The following is a 16,899-nucleotide window of genomic DNA, read 5'->3' on the forward strand; positions in this document are numbered from 1 at the left end:
CCGTTAAGGTTGCCAGAATTCTGATTCTAGGTCTCGGTTATTTACAAATGAGTAATAAGATGTCCAGTTACTCATATCCACAAGCATCCAGCTTCTGGATTCTGAAAAGCACATAGGTTTGAATTTCATCAAAAGTTGCAGTACAATTTGACGCATCTATGAAAAACAAACAGCTCTGATTCCTTTATTGGCTAGTTTATAAAAGCAAGCATTTTTGACATGCAAGAGAATTGCAGATAATTATCTATGCAGTTTTCTCTTTTTTAATTCTAGTAGTATAGCACTGTGCGAGGACCTTTCTTCCCCTTTCTAAGGGGAAGAGGGAGAAGATTCTAGGAAGGTAGAGATGCTGATATTTCTGATGATTCATTTTTAAACATTAAAGATTCACTGTAAAGCAGCAACCTCTGGGAGTAAAAGCAGTCAGCAGACAGGATGTGGTGTTTTAAGGGTTGCAATAGGCAAGCAGCTTAAAAAAAAGAAATACAAAACACCTAACATCAACACTTTTGCTCTGAGAACTTAGCTATGCTTTGCATTGCCATGTTCCAAGGTTACTGCAATAAAAAGAAGCCTTTTAGTTTTGACTGATATCCTCGCTGGGCTACACTGTCTGTGAAGGTAGAACGTGTTATGCTGCTCTTGCTCAGAAGGATGACCACTCAGTACCTGAAGCAGATCAGTGGATTAACTGACCACAGCTCGTACTGATGCTGCATCTACATATATGGCATTGAGTGCACCCTCATCAAGTTTGCAGATGACACCAAGCTGAGTTGTGCAGTCAATTCATTGGAACGAGGAGAAGCCATCCAGTGTATCCTGGACAGGCTGAAGAAGTGGGCCTATGAAAACCTAATGAGGTTCAATAAGCACTTGGGTTGGGGCAATCCCAGGTATTTATACAAACTAGGGGAAGATCTCCTTGAGAGTTGCCCTGTGAAGAAGGACTTGGGGGGTCCTGGTGCATGAGAAGCTGGACACGAGCGAGCAGTGTGTGCTTGCAGCCCGGAAGGCCAACTGTGTTCTGGGCTGCATTAAAAAAGGGGTGGCCAGCAGGGAGAGGGAGGTGATTGTCCCCCTCTACTCAGCTCTTGTGAGGCCCCAGCTGCAGTACTGTGTCCAGGCTTGGGGACCCAGGCCAGGGAGGATGTGGAGCTCTTGGAGCGGGTCCAGAGGAGGGCCACTAAGATGATCAGAGGGCTGGAGCACCTCTCCTATGACGAAAGGTTGAGGGAACTGGGATTGTTTAGATTGGAGAAGAGAAGGCTCTGGGGAGACCTCATTGTGGCCTTCTGGTACTTGAATGGAGCATATCAACAGGAGGGGGAACAGCTGTTTATGAGGGTGGATAGTGATAGGACAAGGGGGAACGGTTTTAAACTGAGACAGGAGGTTTAGGTTAGATACTGGGAGGAAGTTTTTCACAAAGAGGGTGGTGATGCACTGGAACAGGTTGCCCAAGGAGGTTGTGGATATCCCATCCCTGGAGGCATTCAAGGCCAGGCTGGATGTGGCTCTGGACAGCCTGGTCTGGTGGTTGGCCATTCTATGATATTGAAGTATACATGCACAGCACTGGGGAGTTGCTGCCTCCCTTTGATTTGTGTATAAATTGTACTTCTCTTCAAGATTGCCGACTCAGCAGTAATTTCTAAAATGCCCTGGGCTGACTAAAAATACAACTAGGTTTATTTCCAGACCAGCCTGTGTTCCTGTAGCTGTGCGAAGACAGTAGGAAGAGATTTTTCATTGAGGTGTGGCAACAGCCCAACTGCCGTACTCTGCTTCCATCTGCTAGGTACCTGAAAGCATAAGCAACACAGAAGAGTCACCAACCACGGCATGGTACTACAGGCTGGGGGGAGTTTCCTGGACTGCTAAATACTGCCACCCCCAAGTCCCTCCATTTTTCAGCAATATGAAAAATCAACTGTTTTCCTTTTTGCTACTCGTACATAGTGGTTGCCTTGTTTTTGAAGATAATTCTGTGAAGGGATGTGTGAAACCTGCCTGGGTATATATGCAAGCCACAGCTTGCAAAGTAGCAAATGAGTTACTTGTTTTGCAACCGTATCAGACTGTTAACCACCACCATCAGTGATGCTTACTGTCTTCGGTCTTTGAGTGTTTCTTCTTTTTACAGTGCTGTTTCTTGGATCAGGATTCAAAGGCTCCTGCTTGTAATCCTCAAGCTGAGTGAATGCTGCAGTCTTGTTATTCCGGACCTGAGCTGCAGAACCTGGAGTGTTATTGACAACACAGTTAAAATGGAATTTGAATTGAATAAATTCCAAGGCTGTTGTTTCTAATGTCTAGCAAAATGAAAAACATTCACGCTAGTACTAACAGTAGCATGCTTCTTAGTCTGGAAAAAAGTGGTTTGTATATGATATTCACACAAGGCAGAACAAAAATTATTTGCAGTGTTTTTGTGTATCAGCTCACCCAAAGCCGTTCTCTTTCATAGTAATGAGAGTATGAACTCTCCTACCCCCAGTAGGAGATGGGTTAGTGAAGCAGAAAATTCTTGCTGCCTCATCATGTGCATCTACTCTACTTGCAGCTCTGGCTTTTGTGGTACTGTTCAAAGCTAGGATGAAAAGATGCAGGAGTGGAGTAGTTTATAATACATTCCCTGGCAAATTCTAAATTTCTGAAATTCTTTTAGGCTTCTCAAAAGCAGAAGTGCAGCCACTTAATGCTACTCCTTCAGCCACTATAAAAAGAACCTTGAATCAGTTGCTGTGGTTGCCATTATGCCTAACATGGCTGGTATCTGCGTACAGCTTGGAGTCTATGCAGGCAGTTTCTAGAGGTGATTTGCCCCATTTTAAAAAAAGCCTTTGCCTTTTCAATCAAAAAGAGCTATTGCAAATACTGCAGGACTGAGGAAGGTTAGTGTTACTCAGATTAATAGCAAAGGAATAGAACTGTATTACTCAGATTAATACAAAAGACAGATTTTTACATAGAAACCACATACATATATGTGTGTGTTAATCAGTGATGCCTCCCTGTGCTTTATTTCTGCAGAATTGGTTCAGATAGTGTCTTTAGCACTGTGATAAGGAGCACTTCTCAGTTTTCTCAGGGAGGAATAACTAACATCTTCCCTTCCCGCAGAAGGAAACAATAACTAAATTTGTGGTACTTTATATTCTTCATGGCATAGAAATTCACCTTGATAGGTGAATTTGTTGTTTTTCTTATTTATTTATTTGGTGTGGAATTTAGGGATTGCCCATCTGCATGAATTTGTCAGACTGAAGGGCCAGTAGGATTTTGCTACCATGGAGAAAAGCAGCCAGTTCAGGCAGGTGGGAATAAAAATCCTTAATCACTGTTCTAAGGTATTTGAATTATGTAAGCACTGTAAAAAACAAAAACAAAGAAGAAAATAAACAGCAGAGAAGAACAATTTCTGGTAAAGCTTTAAGTTCTAAATTAAGTCAGTTAAGATCTGGAAAATTCTCATTGCTGTTTTGAGCTCCTCTAAAGATACTTAGAATCATAGTCATGCATCTCCTTGAATTACCAGTTTGGCTGCCCTTTATGATGTGTAAGCAAGCTGTTAGAAGACCAGAGCCACTAATGAAGCCAATTTCCTACCACTTGAGATCCTTAGTTTCCTAACTGCCTCCTCCCCTGAATGTAGCCCCACTTAGATTTCCCATGATATTCTTACAGTGCAAAAGATGACGTGAGCTGTGGTTGAAAGCTATTAATGTGGGACTCAGTGTTTCTTGTGCTGCTTGAGCAGCTGCAGTGAAAAAAAGGCATGTGGCTTTTGAGTTCTGGCTTTTCCTCAAGATTAGTTTAGGCTTTCTCTTCCACCTATACACTTTCGTTACAGAGTAGGGGTTCTCTTTCATACTTGGCTGCAGTTGCTAATTGGTTCAAAGGTTAAGGAGGGATCCAAGAAGGTGGCGCATAGCCCATAAACTTACTGTTCCGAGAAAGCAGGTTGCAACACACAATCTATCTTTACCTGCAGCCATGTTCCTATGGGAAACTGCAGCTTCCAGGTCATAAACTTGACATGGCAGTTCATCAGTGTTCTGGAAGGTCTCCAGGTTTAAGCTGAACTCTTGGGTTAACTGGCTTCTTATCTGAAAGGTGGTAAAAGGATTAATGGCAGCAACAAAAATTCATCATCTAACAACTCTAGCTCAAAGCAGGGGCCTAGATTTAAAGGAAAGGATGTTGATGCCCTGTGAGCTCTTGTGAATGAGAGGCCACTGCTTCCATAATTACAGTTTTGCTAAACATATCTGCGATCCCACTGAAAGCATAATACAGCAGAAACAGGGCAAATTGCTACTCTGGTTATTGTTTAATAGGAAAGCATCACAGGAGAAAAGCAAAAACAATACAGAGGACTTCTCTTACTGTTCTCTGTGTATAGCCCTCCCTCCAATTCCAAGGCAGAGATGTGTGAAAAAAAGCAAGTGCCTGTTTGCTCATCTCTTCTGTGGACTGCATAGTTTGATAACCAAATTTAAGTATAGAGCTTGTTGGTGTTAATGATCATGTAGGTGCTGGCTGAGTCTGATGCGTGGTAATAAAACCCTCCCTGCTGCATTGGTGTTGTCCTTTCTGCTCTCCTTGAAGCTAAGCCAGCTGTTAGCACCTCTATTTTCTTAATGGGTTATTTTGTAAGCATGGGTAAACAGTTCAGAGCCCCATCACGGACAGAAAACAAATCTGTGGCCTCATGTCCACAGCCACTGCTTTGGCAGAAGTCTTTCTGCCATATGATTTTGCTCAGAGAATGTGCCAACAGCATGAGGAATTATTCCCAGCAGAATAGCGTTTGTCATTATGACTCTTTCTGCAGGATGAACAGTCAATGCTTTCACCTTGATGCCTCAGGAGACTGAAGACAGAATGCACTTGCTTGGCTTGCAGGAGAGGCATTCAGGTACATTATGAAGTTTTTTTCTCTCTAGATCAAGAACACGAGGGCTAGCAGTCTTCAGTGGCTGCAGAGTTGTCAATGAGGAGATTGATTCCACTAGTTAAAGTCTAATCAAGTGGTTTCCAAACTTTTGTTTTGCAGACTACACTACAAAAGGAACACTACATTTTTCATAGCAAAAGGATCACTCTACCAGTTGTGCTATCCCTACAGTTCTTTTTACAGAGGGATACTCTTAAAGTGGACCTTGTTACTCAATTATACTAAATTCAGGATTAGCAATGCAGTAACCAACTTAACTTAAAGGCAATATATCAGTTTGGTACCAGGGTATGAGTTCAGTTAAGACTCGTGCCACTTCTGTGGCCAGACTGAGTTAAAGCTGTTCCCTTCCCCATATGTTCACTTGGTAGTTCAGAATTTGGGAAACACCGGTGTAATGGATGTGAAACAAAGAGGTAAGGGCAGAGAGGGGAAGTCCCCACCAAGGTTGCCAGGCTGGCTGGAGACACAGAGCCTTGCCTCTTGGGCAAACCGTGCTCCCCTAAGGGAGTCAACCCAGTTGTTGAGGACTGTGCACACATTCCCAATGCACCAGAACCTTACATAAACTCCAAAGTAGTTTATTTCTAAAATAATGGGAATAATTGCCACTTCCTAGGGCAAAGATACTGAGCCAAACTCAACAGCAAGGCCCTGAGAAGTACCAGAAGCAGAAGATGGCACCCAAGGGTGCAGCATGATGCCAAGCATGGCAGCACCCAGCCCAGTGCAAAGGCTCCTAACTACTACTGTAACTGCTATTAACTCCTACTGTAGAATTCAGGTCCAGAGCAGTGGGAGGGCTGCTCTGAAGTGCTGGGAAGGTCACACACTTGACAGGATATGTTCAGATGTGCTCAGACAGTGTTGGAACTGGAGACATTGCTCCAGAAAGGTTAGTTTCTGTTCTTCGAATGTGTAGTTATACTTTTACCTGCTGCATAGCTGTTTTGGCCCTTTTTTGTTGAAGTAGTCCTGTTTTAGAAGGCTTTTCAGCTTCCTTTACCAAGCATTTCAGTTTCTGCTCTTTCTCTTCCATCTCTTCAAGGACCTTCTCCATGTTTTGAGCTTTCACCACACTGAGAATTTGTCTTTTCCTGGCTTCTTGTGTCTTCTGGTGCTCTAATAGCATTTGTTTCTACAACATGAGATCACGAAAGCTTCAGACTTGGATTGCTTCCCCCAGTTCTCACACACAGCTTTTAGATTTCTTAATGGTGTGACCAGTTCTTAAATGTCATCCCCAGCTGAGCTGAGTAAGGAGAGACCCTGTCCCACATGGTGTTGAAAAGGATGAAATGTTGTCAGCAAATCTGAATTATTGTCAGATCTTACCAAAAGAGTAGAATCAGACCTAAACCCGAAAAAAAATCTGTTTTACAGGAACAGGGAGCACACGAGAAGGGTAAGTGGGAGAGGGAATAGAGTAGTGTGATTACAGCTTGTGAGATCATTGTGATCATTGCTTGTGAGAGAGAAAAGCCTCAAAACAATGTTCGTGTTTAGAACTTGTTCAATTGCAAATAAACAAGAAGGCAGTTGGTTCCAATTTCCTCAGTTTGCTGTAATTTACTTTCTGAAAGCAGCCTCTGGTCTGCATGCGAGACTTGTCTTTAAAAGCAAAGCGTAAACAAGGGAAGGGAGGGGGGTGAAATGAGCACATCTTTTTCGAACATCGCTGTTTATGTACTGCGTGCAGAGAAAGCCAGCAACTATGGCTGTATTTTAGGATGTTTCACAGCAGAATGCAATGCTACAACAAACCCCAGCTATTAATTCAAGCCTTGCCATACAGCCAATGGTTGTGAAATGAAGTCTGTGATAAACACCTTCATCGCTATCTATACCAAGGAAAGAAAAATTAGGAAGGAGAGAAAGAAGCAGAAGCTGAAATAGAAGTAAAATTGAAACCAACCACAAAAACTGCTGTTAAAAAGGTGGTAGATGCAGTGGATCCTTCAGAAGTAAATTGACAGCTTGTCAGTTCAGAAAACCAATTTACCATTGAAATGCAACCCCATGCCAGTGAAAAACCTGAATGCAAAGTCAGAGCTCAAAGCATTCAGACCCCAAACGTTTTTCACTGGAGATCTCTAAGCTGAACTAAGTCTGAACGTTCATAGACCAATAAGTTCAGAATTGAGCATCAGATTTGACATTTTAGTATCACATGCCCCAACGTTTACCTTAATTACCCTTCCACCAAAATGAATGATTTGGTTTGGCAAAACAGTCTTTTCCAGAAAGGCATCCAACCTTGACTTGAAAATGTTCAGACATATTATCATTTCTATGATTAATCACATTTTTAAAACATCATTGCTCATTTCCAATTTTCAGTTTGTCTGACATCAACTTCTAGGCACTGCCTCTCATTTACACCTTTCTCTAAGCACCTTTTAGCATCAGCTATTCTCTCCCTGCAAAAGTGTCTATAGAATATAATCAAGTCATCCTCCTTTTAGACAGGCGCAATATATAAATTCCTTTGTTAGACTGTTTTCAGCAGCCCTCAAAAATCATTTTTTGTAATTTTCTTCCACACCTTCTCAATCTTTTCTCATCTTATTATAGTGCACCATGGAACCAGAGGCAGTCTTGAAATGTGCTGTACATAGATACAAACCCATTTTTAATCTATCTGTGCTATTCTGCTTTTTATAAATCAAAAGATTGCAGCGTCCATCCTTTCCACTACCACACTACATGGTCATTCATTTGCCTGTTATGATCCCTGCCCTTTCCTGGGCTGCAGTCATCCTGCTCTGTAGAAATCTTGCTTTCCATCTCATTCTTTATCTAGTTACACACTACAATCCTTCTTGGAGGAATATTCAAATTACCAAGCTCTCTGTACGATTCTGTATTGCCTACATCATTATTCACTAAATGTGAAGCAACAAATTCACTAACATTCCTCCTCAAATATGTCATTGGCAAACTTTATAATCCATAATTTTATATTTATTTCCACACCACTGACTAAAATCTCAAATACTGACAATTCTGCTACCAACTCCACTAGAAATCCATCAGAAGCCATTTTCATTTAATAAAAATAACACATTTCTAGATGTCAAAAAACCTAGCTCTTACTCCATTTAGCATTTTTATTGATACTACATAATATATTAAAATTTAAAATACAGAAAGTGTACACTGCTAACCCAACTGTTATAAAATTCTTCTAAATACGTGTTATATCTCTTGCATTATGCTTATATATCTAGCTTGTAATCTTATCAGGAGAATGAAGTGAGGTTGATTTGACAAGGCTTATTTTCTGTAATTGTCTTGCCTGGCATTAATCAGGTTGCACATAAGGGGTGTGCTTTTCAGTTTGTCTCTGAGAAATGAACTTTTCCCCATGCTTGTGGTAGCAGTGATATATCTATGAAGCTATTCAGATGACAAAAAAACATGAAATGATTTAATGACAGCATCACTGAATGTCTCCTTGAAATCTAATGATGGGGTGCAAAACTAAGAACCTTAAGATTTCTAACTTTTTTTTTCTTGTTGTGGAATAAAATACTGAGTGTCTTTTTCCTCTGCTAAAATATATATCCAGCATTATTGACAGCATATGTGCAAATAGTGCCTGCAGCTCTCATTTTGGTGTAGGACTCAAACTTTTTTTAGAAATGCTACAGTTTTTCCCCTAGTTCTACATGCAATGATGGAAAGGCTCAAATGAACACACTATTTCTGTGCTATAAAATACATATCTAGCTTCAGTAATTGTATTACACATTTGGTTTTGAATCCATTTCTCTCCTAAAATAACAGTAGGGAAAATCTTCATTAAAGCAAGCGAGGTAGAGAATTCAGTTTGTTATGCTGATGAATCAGGACCCATTTAATTCAGATACCTGCTTATGCAGCTGTTCCTTTAGTTTGTCATTTTCTGCTTGAGATTTTTCAAGAGCTTTCCTTGCAGACATGAGCTGACCCTGCAGTGAAGTCACCTCTTGTTCTGCCATCATCTTTGCATTAAGACACTCTTTTTTGTTTTGAAGAGCTTCCTGCAAACAGAAAGTACATGATAGGAACAGTTATAAGAGCAGAGATTTTCTCTTCTACATCATGGTAGATTTCTTAAAAAATAATCTCTAAGAGATTTTTAGTAAAGTAGTATTAAATTGTTCACATCAAGGGCTGATTTTTAATAATAATCTTTCATACAGCACTACTGCACGTCTTTACTTGGATTCACAACAATTCACAACAATTCAAGCTCTTGTGTGTAAAGAAGCTCAGAGCAAAATTTGATCTTCCTTACGCATTAGAAAGACCTGTCCACCAACTAATCTGTTTATTCCTTCATTGTCTGTAAAGGAAAAATATGTGTGATGTAGCTTGTTTTCCTTCTGGGCAGGGTCTTTTTGTTTGTCTTAAACACAAACACAAATGTATATTTATATACATGCTGTTACATCAGGTACAGATTTAATGGCCTGCCCTCTCTGTTTTCCTGCCTGGCAAGAGCCAGGTTCAGCAGCTTCTGCACTTGGAGCAGAGTACAAGTTCTTAGATCTGCAGGATCACTGCAGAATCAGACGCAAGAAAGCTCTGTCTCAGTGAGATGAGCTACTTTATCATTTCAAAAAGACAAACTTCCCCATTTATTTTTCTCAGTTTCAGACTTTTCTTTTAAATAGCTCTTATTTAAATCTACAAGTTTGCAATAATTCAATCCATCTTTGACTGATCTACACTTAATATAAATTAATAAGTCATTCTGAGAATTCAGCATCACTGTGATATATCTGAACTGAATGCACCTCCAGCTTTATTTGACTTTAAAATTAACAAGCATAGAAAAGCCACTTTGCTTTCACTCTTTATAAGTTAGCAAATATGATTCTCTCTGCCCTCCCTTTATTTGACATGTGTGGCTAATTAACCTACATGGCAATCAATAACTTGTTTGTTCCATTCTAATCAGCCTCATTTAAAGCAGCGAGGCACTCTTCTCTCCGTCCACCTTCACTTTAGTTTAATTCAGTCATTTTTGTGCTTCATCTCATATTTCTGTAATTAAATTTATAAAGCTTATGCTGTGCTCTGCTTTGTTTAAGCAGATACCAATTTCAAAAAGAAAAAAAAAAAAAAACCCTCAGCATCTCAAAAGCATTTGGCCTCATTCGTTTTCACTTCGTGTCTGCTTGTCTTCTTTTTTGACATGATTTCATCAGTTATGAAATAGCTTATTTTGATGAAGTGTCATAGTTACTCTTCTGAGTCAACAGCAGAATTAGGAATACTGTAGGCTGCTCACCCTTCCTAGATTCTGTCGTGAAGAAGGCACTGGTGATTTGTTTCACGATCTTCACGGCTAAAGACCACCCTTACATCCACAACTTACAGGTGGAAAAGAAATCAGCATTTATACCTAAAATCTTCAGTTACCACCATAGCATATAAGCTCTCTGAATAATAAGTCTGACCAATCTGACTATTAACTGAGTAGACATTTCAACATGAAACACAGATGCAACAATAGGAAGTATAACCTTCTCAGCGTATCTCAGCTTTGCAGAGAGCTGTGCTTTCTGAATGGTGTGTTTCCAGCAGCTCAGAGCCCTCAGCTTGCACACCAGCTTGCTTAGGCTGATATTTTCATCCTGCATGAGCTGCAGCTGCTCCTGCTAAAGAAGACATCAGTAAGTGCAGGCACCCACAAAGATCACGTTCTCCAATAAGTACACTGGTTTTGAAGTAAATACAATTGTGAAAGCATGCGACTATTTGTATTTCATTTTAATTCTCAAGTGTTCAAACTTTGCTGTTTGAAACAATGCAGTCTTTGGCAATAAACTTCTATTACCGTGTCTCCAGAGAAACAGGAAATGTGAACATTGCCAGAAACTGAGGAACAAATGGAAGAAACATAATCAAAAATAACAAGCAGGTATGTCCCTCAGAAATTAAGCACTGTTAATGATGATAAACACGGTAATTAAGCCAGATGGAGATTCTGGTTCATGCAGTAGCAGTAGCCTGGTTCACCCTAACTGCAGTATACTCATTAAGAACAAAATTAGAGGATTCATGAGAAGTATAGTCATTGGGTTTTGTTTTCTTTGTTTAAAATAGCAGACTTCACTTCACAAAAAACCATAGAGCAAGGGTCGCGGAGGACCTCTGGAGGCCCAGGCCCCAGGACACCTGGTTGAACCTCCTGCTGAAAGCAGGACTGTTGACAACACTAAGCCACATCCACTAAGGTCTTGTCTAACCACATCCTGAAGAACTGCAGAGGTGGAGCTCTCACAGACTCCCCATACTGCTGCACCAGCCTCCTAATGAAGGAGGTTTCCTGCTGTCTGCCATGAATTTCTCTCACCACAGCCAATGGCTGCAGCCCCTTGTTTACCATCTGCCACTGCCAGGAGTTCAGCTCCAACATATTTGTGGTTTCCTGTAGCTGAAGGCTGCTTCCAGCTCTTTCACCTGACCAAAGCAGGTCAGCTCCCTTAACTTCTCCTTGGAGGCAAGGTGCTCCACACTGTGCCACTGGTCAGTTTCTCAAGCATCCCTCTCCTACTGCTGGGCCCCTTCAAAGGGCTGTGTGCCATGTGCCCCCTTGTCAGTTCTGGGTAGAATAACAACACCCAGCTGTCTTCTGGCCACTCTCAATGTACTTGCATCAATGCTTTGGGCTGTGCATATCCTTTGTAGTTTTTCTTGCAAGGCTTTTGTAAGTTCACTCCTCGCTTTTTTCAAGCTGTCTCTGCACTGGAGCTCTACCATCTAGTGTCCACTCACCTTCTTATCCTGTGTGTCTCATATTAGCCTTAGCAGCAGCTGGGCTTTGCCCTTCCTAATTTCATCACTATGGGTCTGAACTCTGAGATTTTGTCTTTGTTGCCTGTTCATGCTTTCACTACTTCTGGATCTCTTTTTGCATTTTACTCCTTTAAGAAAATCCTTGCTGTCAAATAAGGTCAAGTTTCTGTTTTCTTCACCATAACTTAACAGTCTTCCTCCTGATCCTGAAATCATTTCATAGTCACTGCAGCAGCAGAAATACGGATTTACCCTGGCTAGCTCTTTAGCATTTGCATTTGCATTTAGGATATTATTATTAATGTGGTCTAGGAACTGGCTGTGCTTTTGCAATGCTTTTTTCTACTTCCAGTAGACTTCCAGATGGATAAAACCTTCAGGAAGACCAAGGTCTCAAGTCAAAAACATTCTTCTTAGCTCTTGGTAGTCAGCACAACCAATTTCTACTCTTGACCAGGCAGTCTGCAGCAGATTCTCATCACAGTCATTAATGATCACCAGTATTCCTTCTTCCTCTAACCTTGATTTGTAGAATTTCAGTAGTACATCTCCATACTCATACAAGATTTCAGTCCAGGTAATGATCTCCTCACACAGAATGTAATTCTTGCCTGCTGATCCTTCTTAAAATGTCCTGTAGCCACCCATGCCCATGCTCTAGCGGTGTGCACCAACTCACCAAGTTTCTGTGACTCTGCCCACACCACAGACGTTTGTCTGTATGTGAGCTCCCAGCTCTCCTTGTTCACTGCTTCAGCACAAAATACTTTCCACCTGGGAATGTGGAAGTTGCCCTACAGCCTTCTCAGACATGGACTTCTTCCATTTCCACTAGTTCCTCATTTACTTCTGAGCATACCTATTCTTCAGGCTCAGGCGGAGGTTTAAAGCTCTTCTCACTGTGTTGGTATTACATTTATATCCTGCTTTACAAGCTTCTCTGCTTAAAGAGATCAGCAGGCATATTTGCTTTAGACCGAAGTATTTAGCCATGATCCATTTGATCTAATTTGTATTCACTGACTGACTAACATAGTTTCAGTACAAATTGAACTTTGCTGAAGAGAGATATGTTTGACTCTAAAAGGGATTGATTTGGAAATTGTATCCGGGAAATTACTTTCCAAGCTTTAGTTTGTATCTCCCAGAATATCAGTTTTAGAGATACTTTCTCAAAACAAATTTGAATATATATTTGATTTTAAGTAACCCTTAATGGAAAAAAGGATTTTGTTCCCACTTTTTATGTGAACAGCTTGCACAATAGTCAGATCTATCAACACATTTATCTGGCTCACTCTAACTTCCTTTCGTCTTTCCTCCATTCAAAACAGAGACAATGACAACAGATGACAAAAACTGTCTGACATATGATTGAATACGAGTTCACATTTATACTTGCACAGATCTAATTTCAACCTCTGATTTTCACCTACATAGAAAGTATGGTGTTATAGTCAAAGCAGAGTTCCTATGTTTAAAACCAAATTCAATTCAAATACATGCAGATACTCAGGATCTAACTCCTGGGTGTAGCCTAAAATTTCTGTATTTGGAGTACAACACACAGTCAAAGATGACTCATTCATAACATACCAACAAATTAGTAGCCATTAACAGAGTCTAGTAATGGGTCACAATGTCCAAGAGAGAATACAGTAACTTAAGCTAGCCTAAGCAAGTTCAGTCAAGATACTATCCTCGTGTTTATTTACTGACAGGCATATTTGTTTCTTACTTTAGACCAGTGTTCTTCCAAGTCATCATTAGTTTCAGGGGAGCCAAACTTTTTCTTCAGATCAATCATATTGTCAACTCCTTCCCTTCTCACTTCACTGATGATTTCAAGCACTTGTTGCTCAATGCTAAGTCGATAGACATCCAACTTTCCCTGCAATTACAAACAGAACCCATTAGAGACTAAATGCGCACATATGGGAAAGCAATATTCAGAAGATTTCAGAAGTCTCTCAGCTACAACCAGATGGTCTTTCTTGATAATTATTTTCCTAGAATCAATGTATCTGAAAGACAGAGCAATACTCTTTTTACCTCCAGACACTGCAAGGAGTGGAGTTTGAATTGTATAATTAGTCACCTTATTGGCAAGCCTGGGAGGTAGGCATTCAATGGAAGTAGTTGCACTATGGTGATAAAATAGACATTCTGGTGAGAAATTGACTAACCCTCAGTATTCCTCAAGTCACCACTGTCTTGACCACAGACACTGATGGGCTTCTGGGCTATGAATCAAAACCCTGGGGATCTGATACAGGCAGGTGCTTGAAAATATGATATTACAATCTGGCAGTTTCTACAAGCAAGAATGGGGTATCATTATTTTTGTAAGTAATGACATATGATATTGCTGGAAAGAAACTTGAACTACTTGTGGACTAGCTTGAAAAATAAAGGCATCATTAGAGTGAGCAATATTATTACACACTGGACATAAAGTTTTCAAGAAAAATAATGTAGAACATTACAAACTGAAGTATTATATCCCAAAAGTTCCTACCACGGTAACTAAAAAGAGCTTCCATCACTCTCTCTAATGTGGTACTTGTTCCATTAAAACTATGCCTCCTATCTTGGAATAGGTACAGAGTTTTTCTTACCAGACATTTTTACAAGACGTTTCTAAAGTATGCAGCAGGAGATAAATGATTCATCCACTCATCCACCTGGCACATAACAGCAATTTACTCCTTTGAGTTCTACACATGTTGGCAAATTGTCAGCAGCGCAAAAAACATTGGTTGTGTACCCCTCTTATTCTGTACCTACTTTTAGATGGACACACGTCCCAAATAGGTTCCGCACTAATGACTCATATTCATCCCGTACTTCTTTTCTAATCTTCTCTTTGAGACCAGCATTTTCATCCTCCAAGTCAGCGAGCTGGGCTCTGAGAGCAGTTATTTCCATAATCATCTCATGACTCAGCCCGGCAATCTATCACAGCAGAGAAAGTGAATGAGCAAAGCTAGAGATGAACAAATGCCATTGCCTCGGAGTAAACGATTCAGAGCTCTGAATGTGGTCTGTGGTACAGAATTAAGTATCAGAGTGACAATATCTTCCTGAGTGGCTAGGTGATAACCTATAACCCAGTGGGTAACTGAAACCCATTGATGCTGTGGAATAATCTATTGTGTACATCTCTGTTGGTTTTAGAAGAATTTCAACCATTTGAGACCAATATTTCAAGGGCACAAATGTCATTCATACATACAGTTTCATATATAACCTTACAAAGTCCGTATGTGGTAATCAGGAAAGTAGCAGGTATAAGAACTGACAGGAGCAAATATGCAAGAGTGCAGGAGAGAGGAGTAGTAACAGAGATTAGAGAGCAGGATGAGGGAGCAGGATTTGAGAGTCTGATTTTGGGAGAAGCTCCTGTGCACAGCTCTGCTCTGCAGGTGAGCCTGACCTCCTGTAGCTAATATCCCCTGCCTCCGAAGGGAGAGCCAGAAGAATTGTGACCAAGTTTCATTTGGTAATCTGTGAGGTAATGCACTTATCAGAGCACATGTGCTGCCTGCTGATAAGCTTGTACATACAGACCATTTAATATGTGATAAAAACTGTTATATGTTCTATTTGTTGATATTTGACAATTATCATACTCTCAGAAAGGGCATGCAGGTGAAAACAAATAGGAAGGTGCGTGGGAGAACTTAAATAGTTTTAAATGACAGAATTTAAATTTCACTTGGGGGGGTCATAGCTAGATATAAATACTTGTTCATTCCCATACAGCTGAACCGTATTTACAATCAAACGAGCAGAGTGGGGGAAAGCTAAAAACATTCTTAGCATATTACATTGTTAAGATAACAAATAGGCACTGTAGCTACAGCCAACAGCAGTGTCTGCTTTTAAGGCTGCCTGGCATCTCTGCATGCCAGATCTAAGTAATGAGTGCTAATAACTTCACTTTCTCACTGAAATGTTCTGTGTCAGTCTACCATTCCATTATGACTGATTATGGCTGACCCTTTCTCATGATTTCTATCACCTCTACTGAGTATCTGAACGTGTTCTTTCTTGCAGTAGCCCCTTAATTGCTGTAAGCCTGTGAGAAAGCAACTGGTACTGGGAGCAGGACATCCCTTCTGAGGTTGAAGCACAGTCCAGAAACAGTAGGAGCTGCCCAGGGTGGCCAGTGACAAGGGATGAGCTGTCTTGTCCTCGAAGGAAGAGGCAAATGAGAGAGGGATTTGGTGGTGATGGGCTCCCAAAGGGGAGGGGAGGATAGACTCCAGTGCCCCAAGGCTCCTGGAAAGTCCTAATGACTTCTCATATCTTTCCTCTCAACTCAGATCTCACACATTTCTCATCTTCTCTCTCACCTCAGCCTTCCCAATCATGCAGACAGGACATTGAAATCAGGGAAGAAGAGGGATTCCTGACAAAATACTTTAAAGAGAAGGATATGGGGGCAAAAAAAAAAAAAAAAACAACACTGGAAAGAAAATGAGAAAATGGGTAAAAAAATGAATAAGAAACCCAGAGAAGAAGAAATGAAATCTTGTAGTCAGCAATGAGGACAGATGAGAAAATGAACCCAGGAATCCAAAATGCGCATTGCTGTGCAAGAGTCCCTGACACCCAGGCAGTCTTCTCTATACTGCAGGAGACTGTGTTGATGGAGCCAAGCCTCCAGCTTAGTTAATAGATTCTATGGGTATTACATGATGCCACAACAGCATGGCAATTCTGATTTATTGGCTGGATTCACTTCTTAAAAATTCCACCCACACATACCATGTACTAAAAATCCACAGCTGAAGCTGCAAAGTCAACTTGAGAACAGTTGTATATGGAACCACAGTGCAGCCTACCTGCCACCTACACTACAGTATAGCCTACATGCCTGACACACTGCTATTTCTATCTCACTCACTGCATATGACTGAATAGCACCAGGAAAATGCCTCTGTAGGAAGGGAGGCTCATCAGTGGAAGTTTAAGTTAAAAGGCTACCAGCATATCATCCCTTTTGGATATAAAGCGGAGAACAGCAGGCTATTGCTACCTTTGCCTTCAGGTCATCTTTATTTCACAGGTCCTTCTGGCATGACTTCTGCCACTGAACACAGAAACAGTGGTTCCAGGGCCCTCTTACTTTTCTTTGC

General features: G+C 40.8%; 1 protein-coding gene across 15 annotated transcripts in view; it reads right to left on the reverse strand.

Annotated features, from left to right (window-relative positions):
* Positions 1 to 159: 159 nt before the first annotated feature.
* The window catches only part of LOC104909846 (uncharacterized), an 86,331-nt gene continuing 69,591 nt past the window's right edge, over positions 160 to 16,899 (reverse strand). For 13 of the 15 annotated variants that reach the window (XM_085217493.1, XM_085217495.1, XM_085217489.1 and 10 more), the window contains 8 exons: positions 14,543 to 14,710; positions 13,494 to 13,646; positions 10,480 to 10,614; positions 8,836 to 8,988; positions 5,898 to 6,101; positions 3,992 to 4,112; positions 2,112 to 2,242; positions 160 to 1,805 (listed from right to left, as the gene is read on the reverse strand). In XM_085217493.1, coding sequence (XP_085073619.1) covers positions 1,692 to 1,805; positions 2,112 to 2,242; positions 3,992 to 4,112; positions 5,898 to 6,101; positions 8,836 to 8,988; positions 10,480 to 10,614; positions 13,494 to 13,646; positions 14,543 to 14,710 — 1,179 coding nt within the window. In that variant the 3' untranslated portion in view covers positions 160 to 1,691. The remainder of the gene's footprint in view (positions 1,806 to 2,111; positions 2,243 to 3,991; positions 4,113 to 5,897; positions 6,102 to 8,835; positions 8,989 to 10,479; positions 10,615 to 13,493; positions 13,647 to 14,542; positions 14,711 to 16,899) is intronic. The other 2 variants (XM_085217492.1, XM_085217497.1) reach the window with 2 other exon arrangements.

The sequence above is a fragment of the Meleagris gallopavo genome, chromosome 2 (assembly GCF_905368555.1).
Source record: "Meleagris gallopavo chromosome 2, MGAL_WU_HG_1.1, whole genome shotgun sequence".
NCBI lineage: Eukaryota > Metazoa > Chordata > Aves > Galliformes > Phasianidae > Meleagris > Meleagris gallopavo.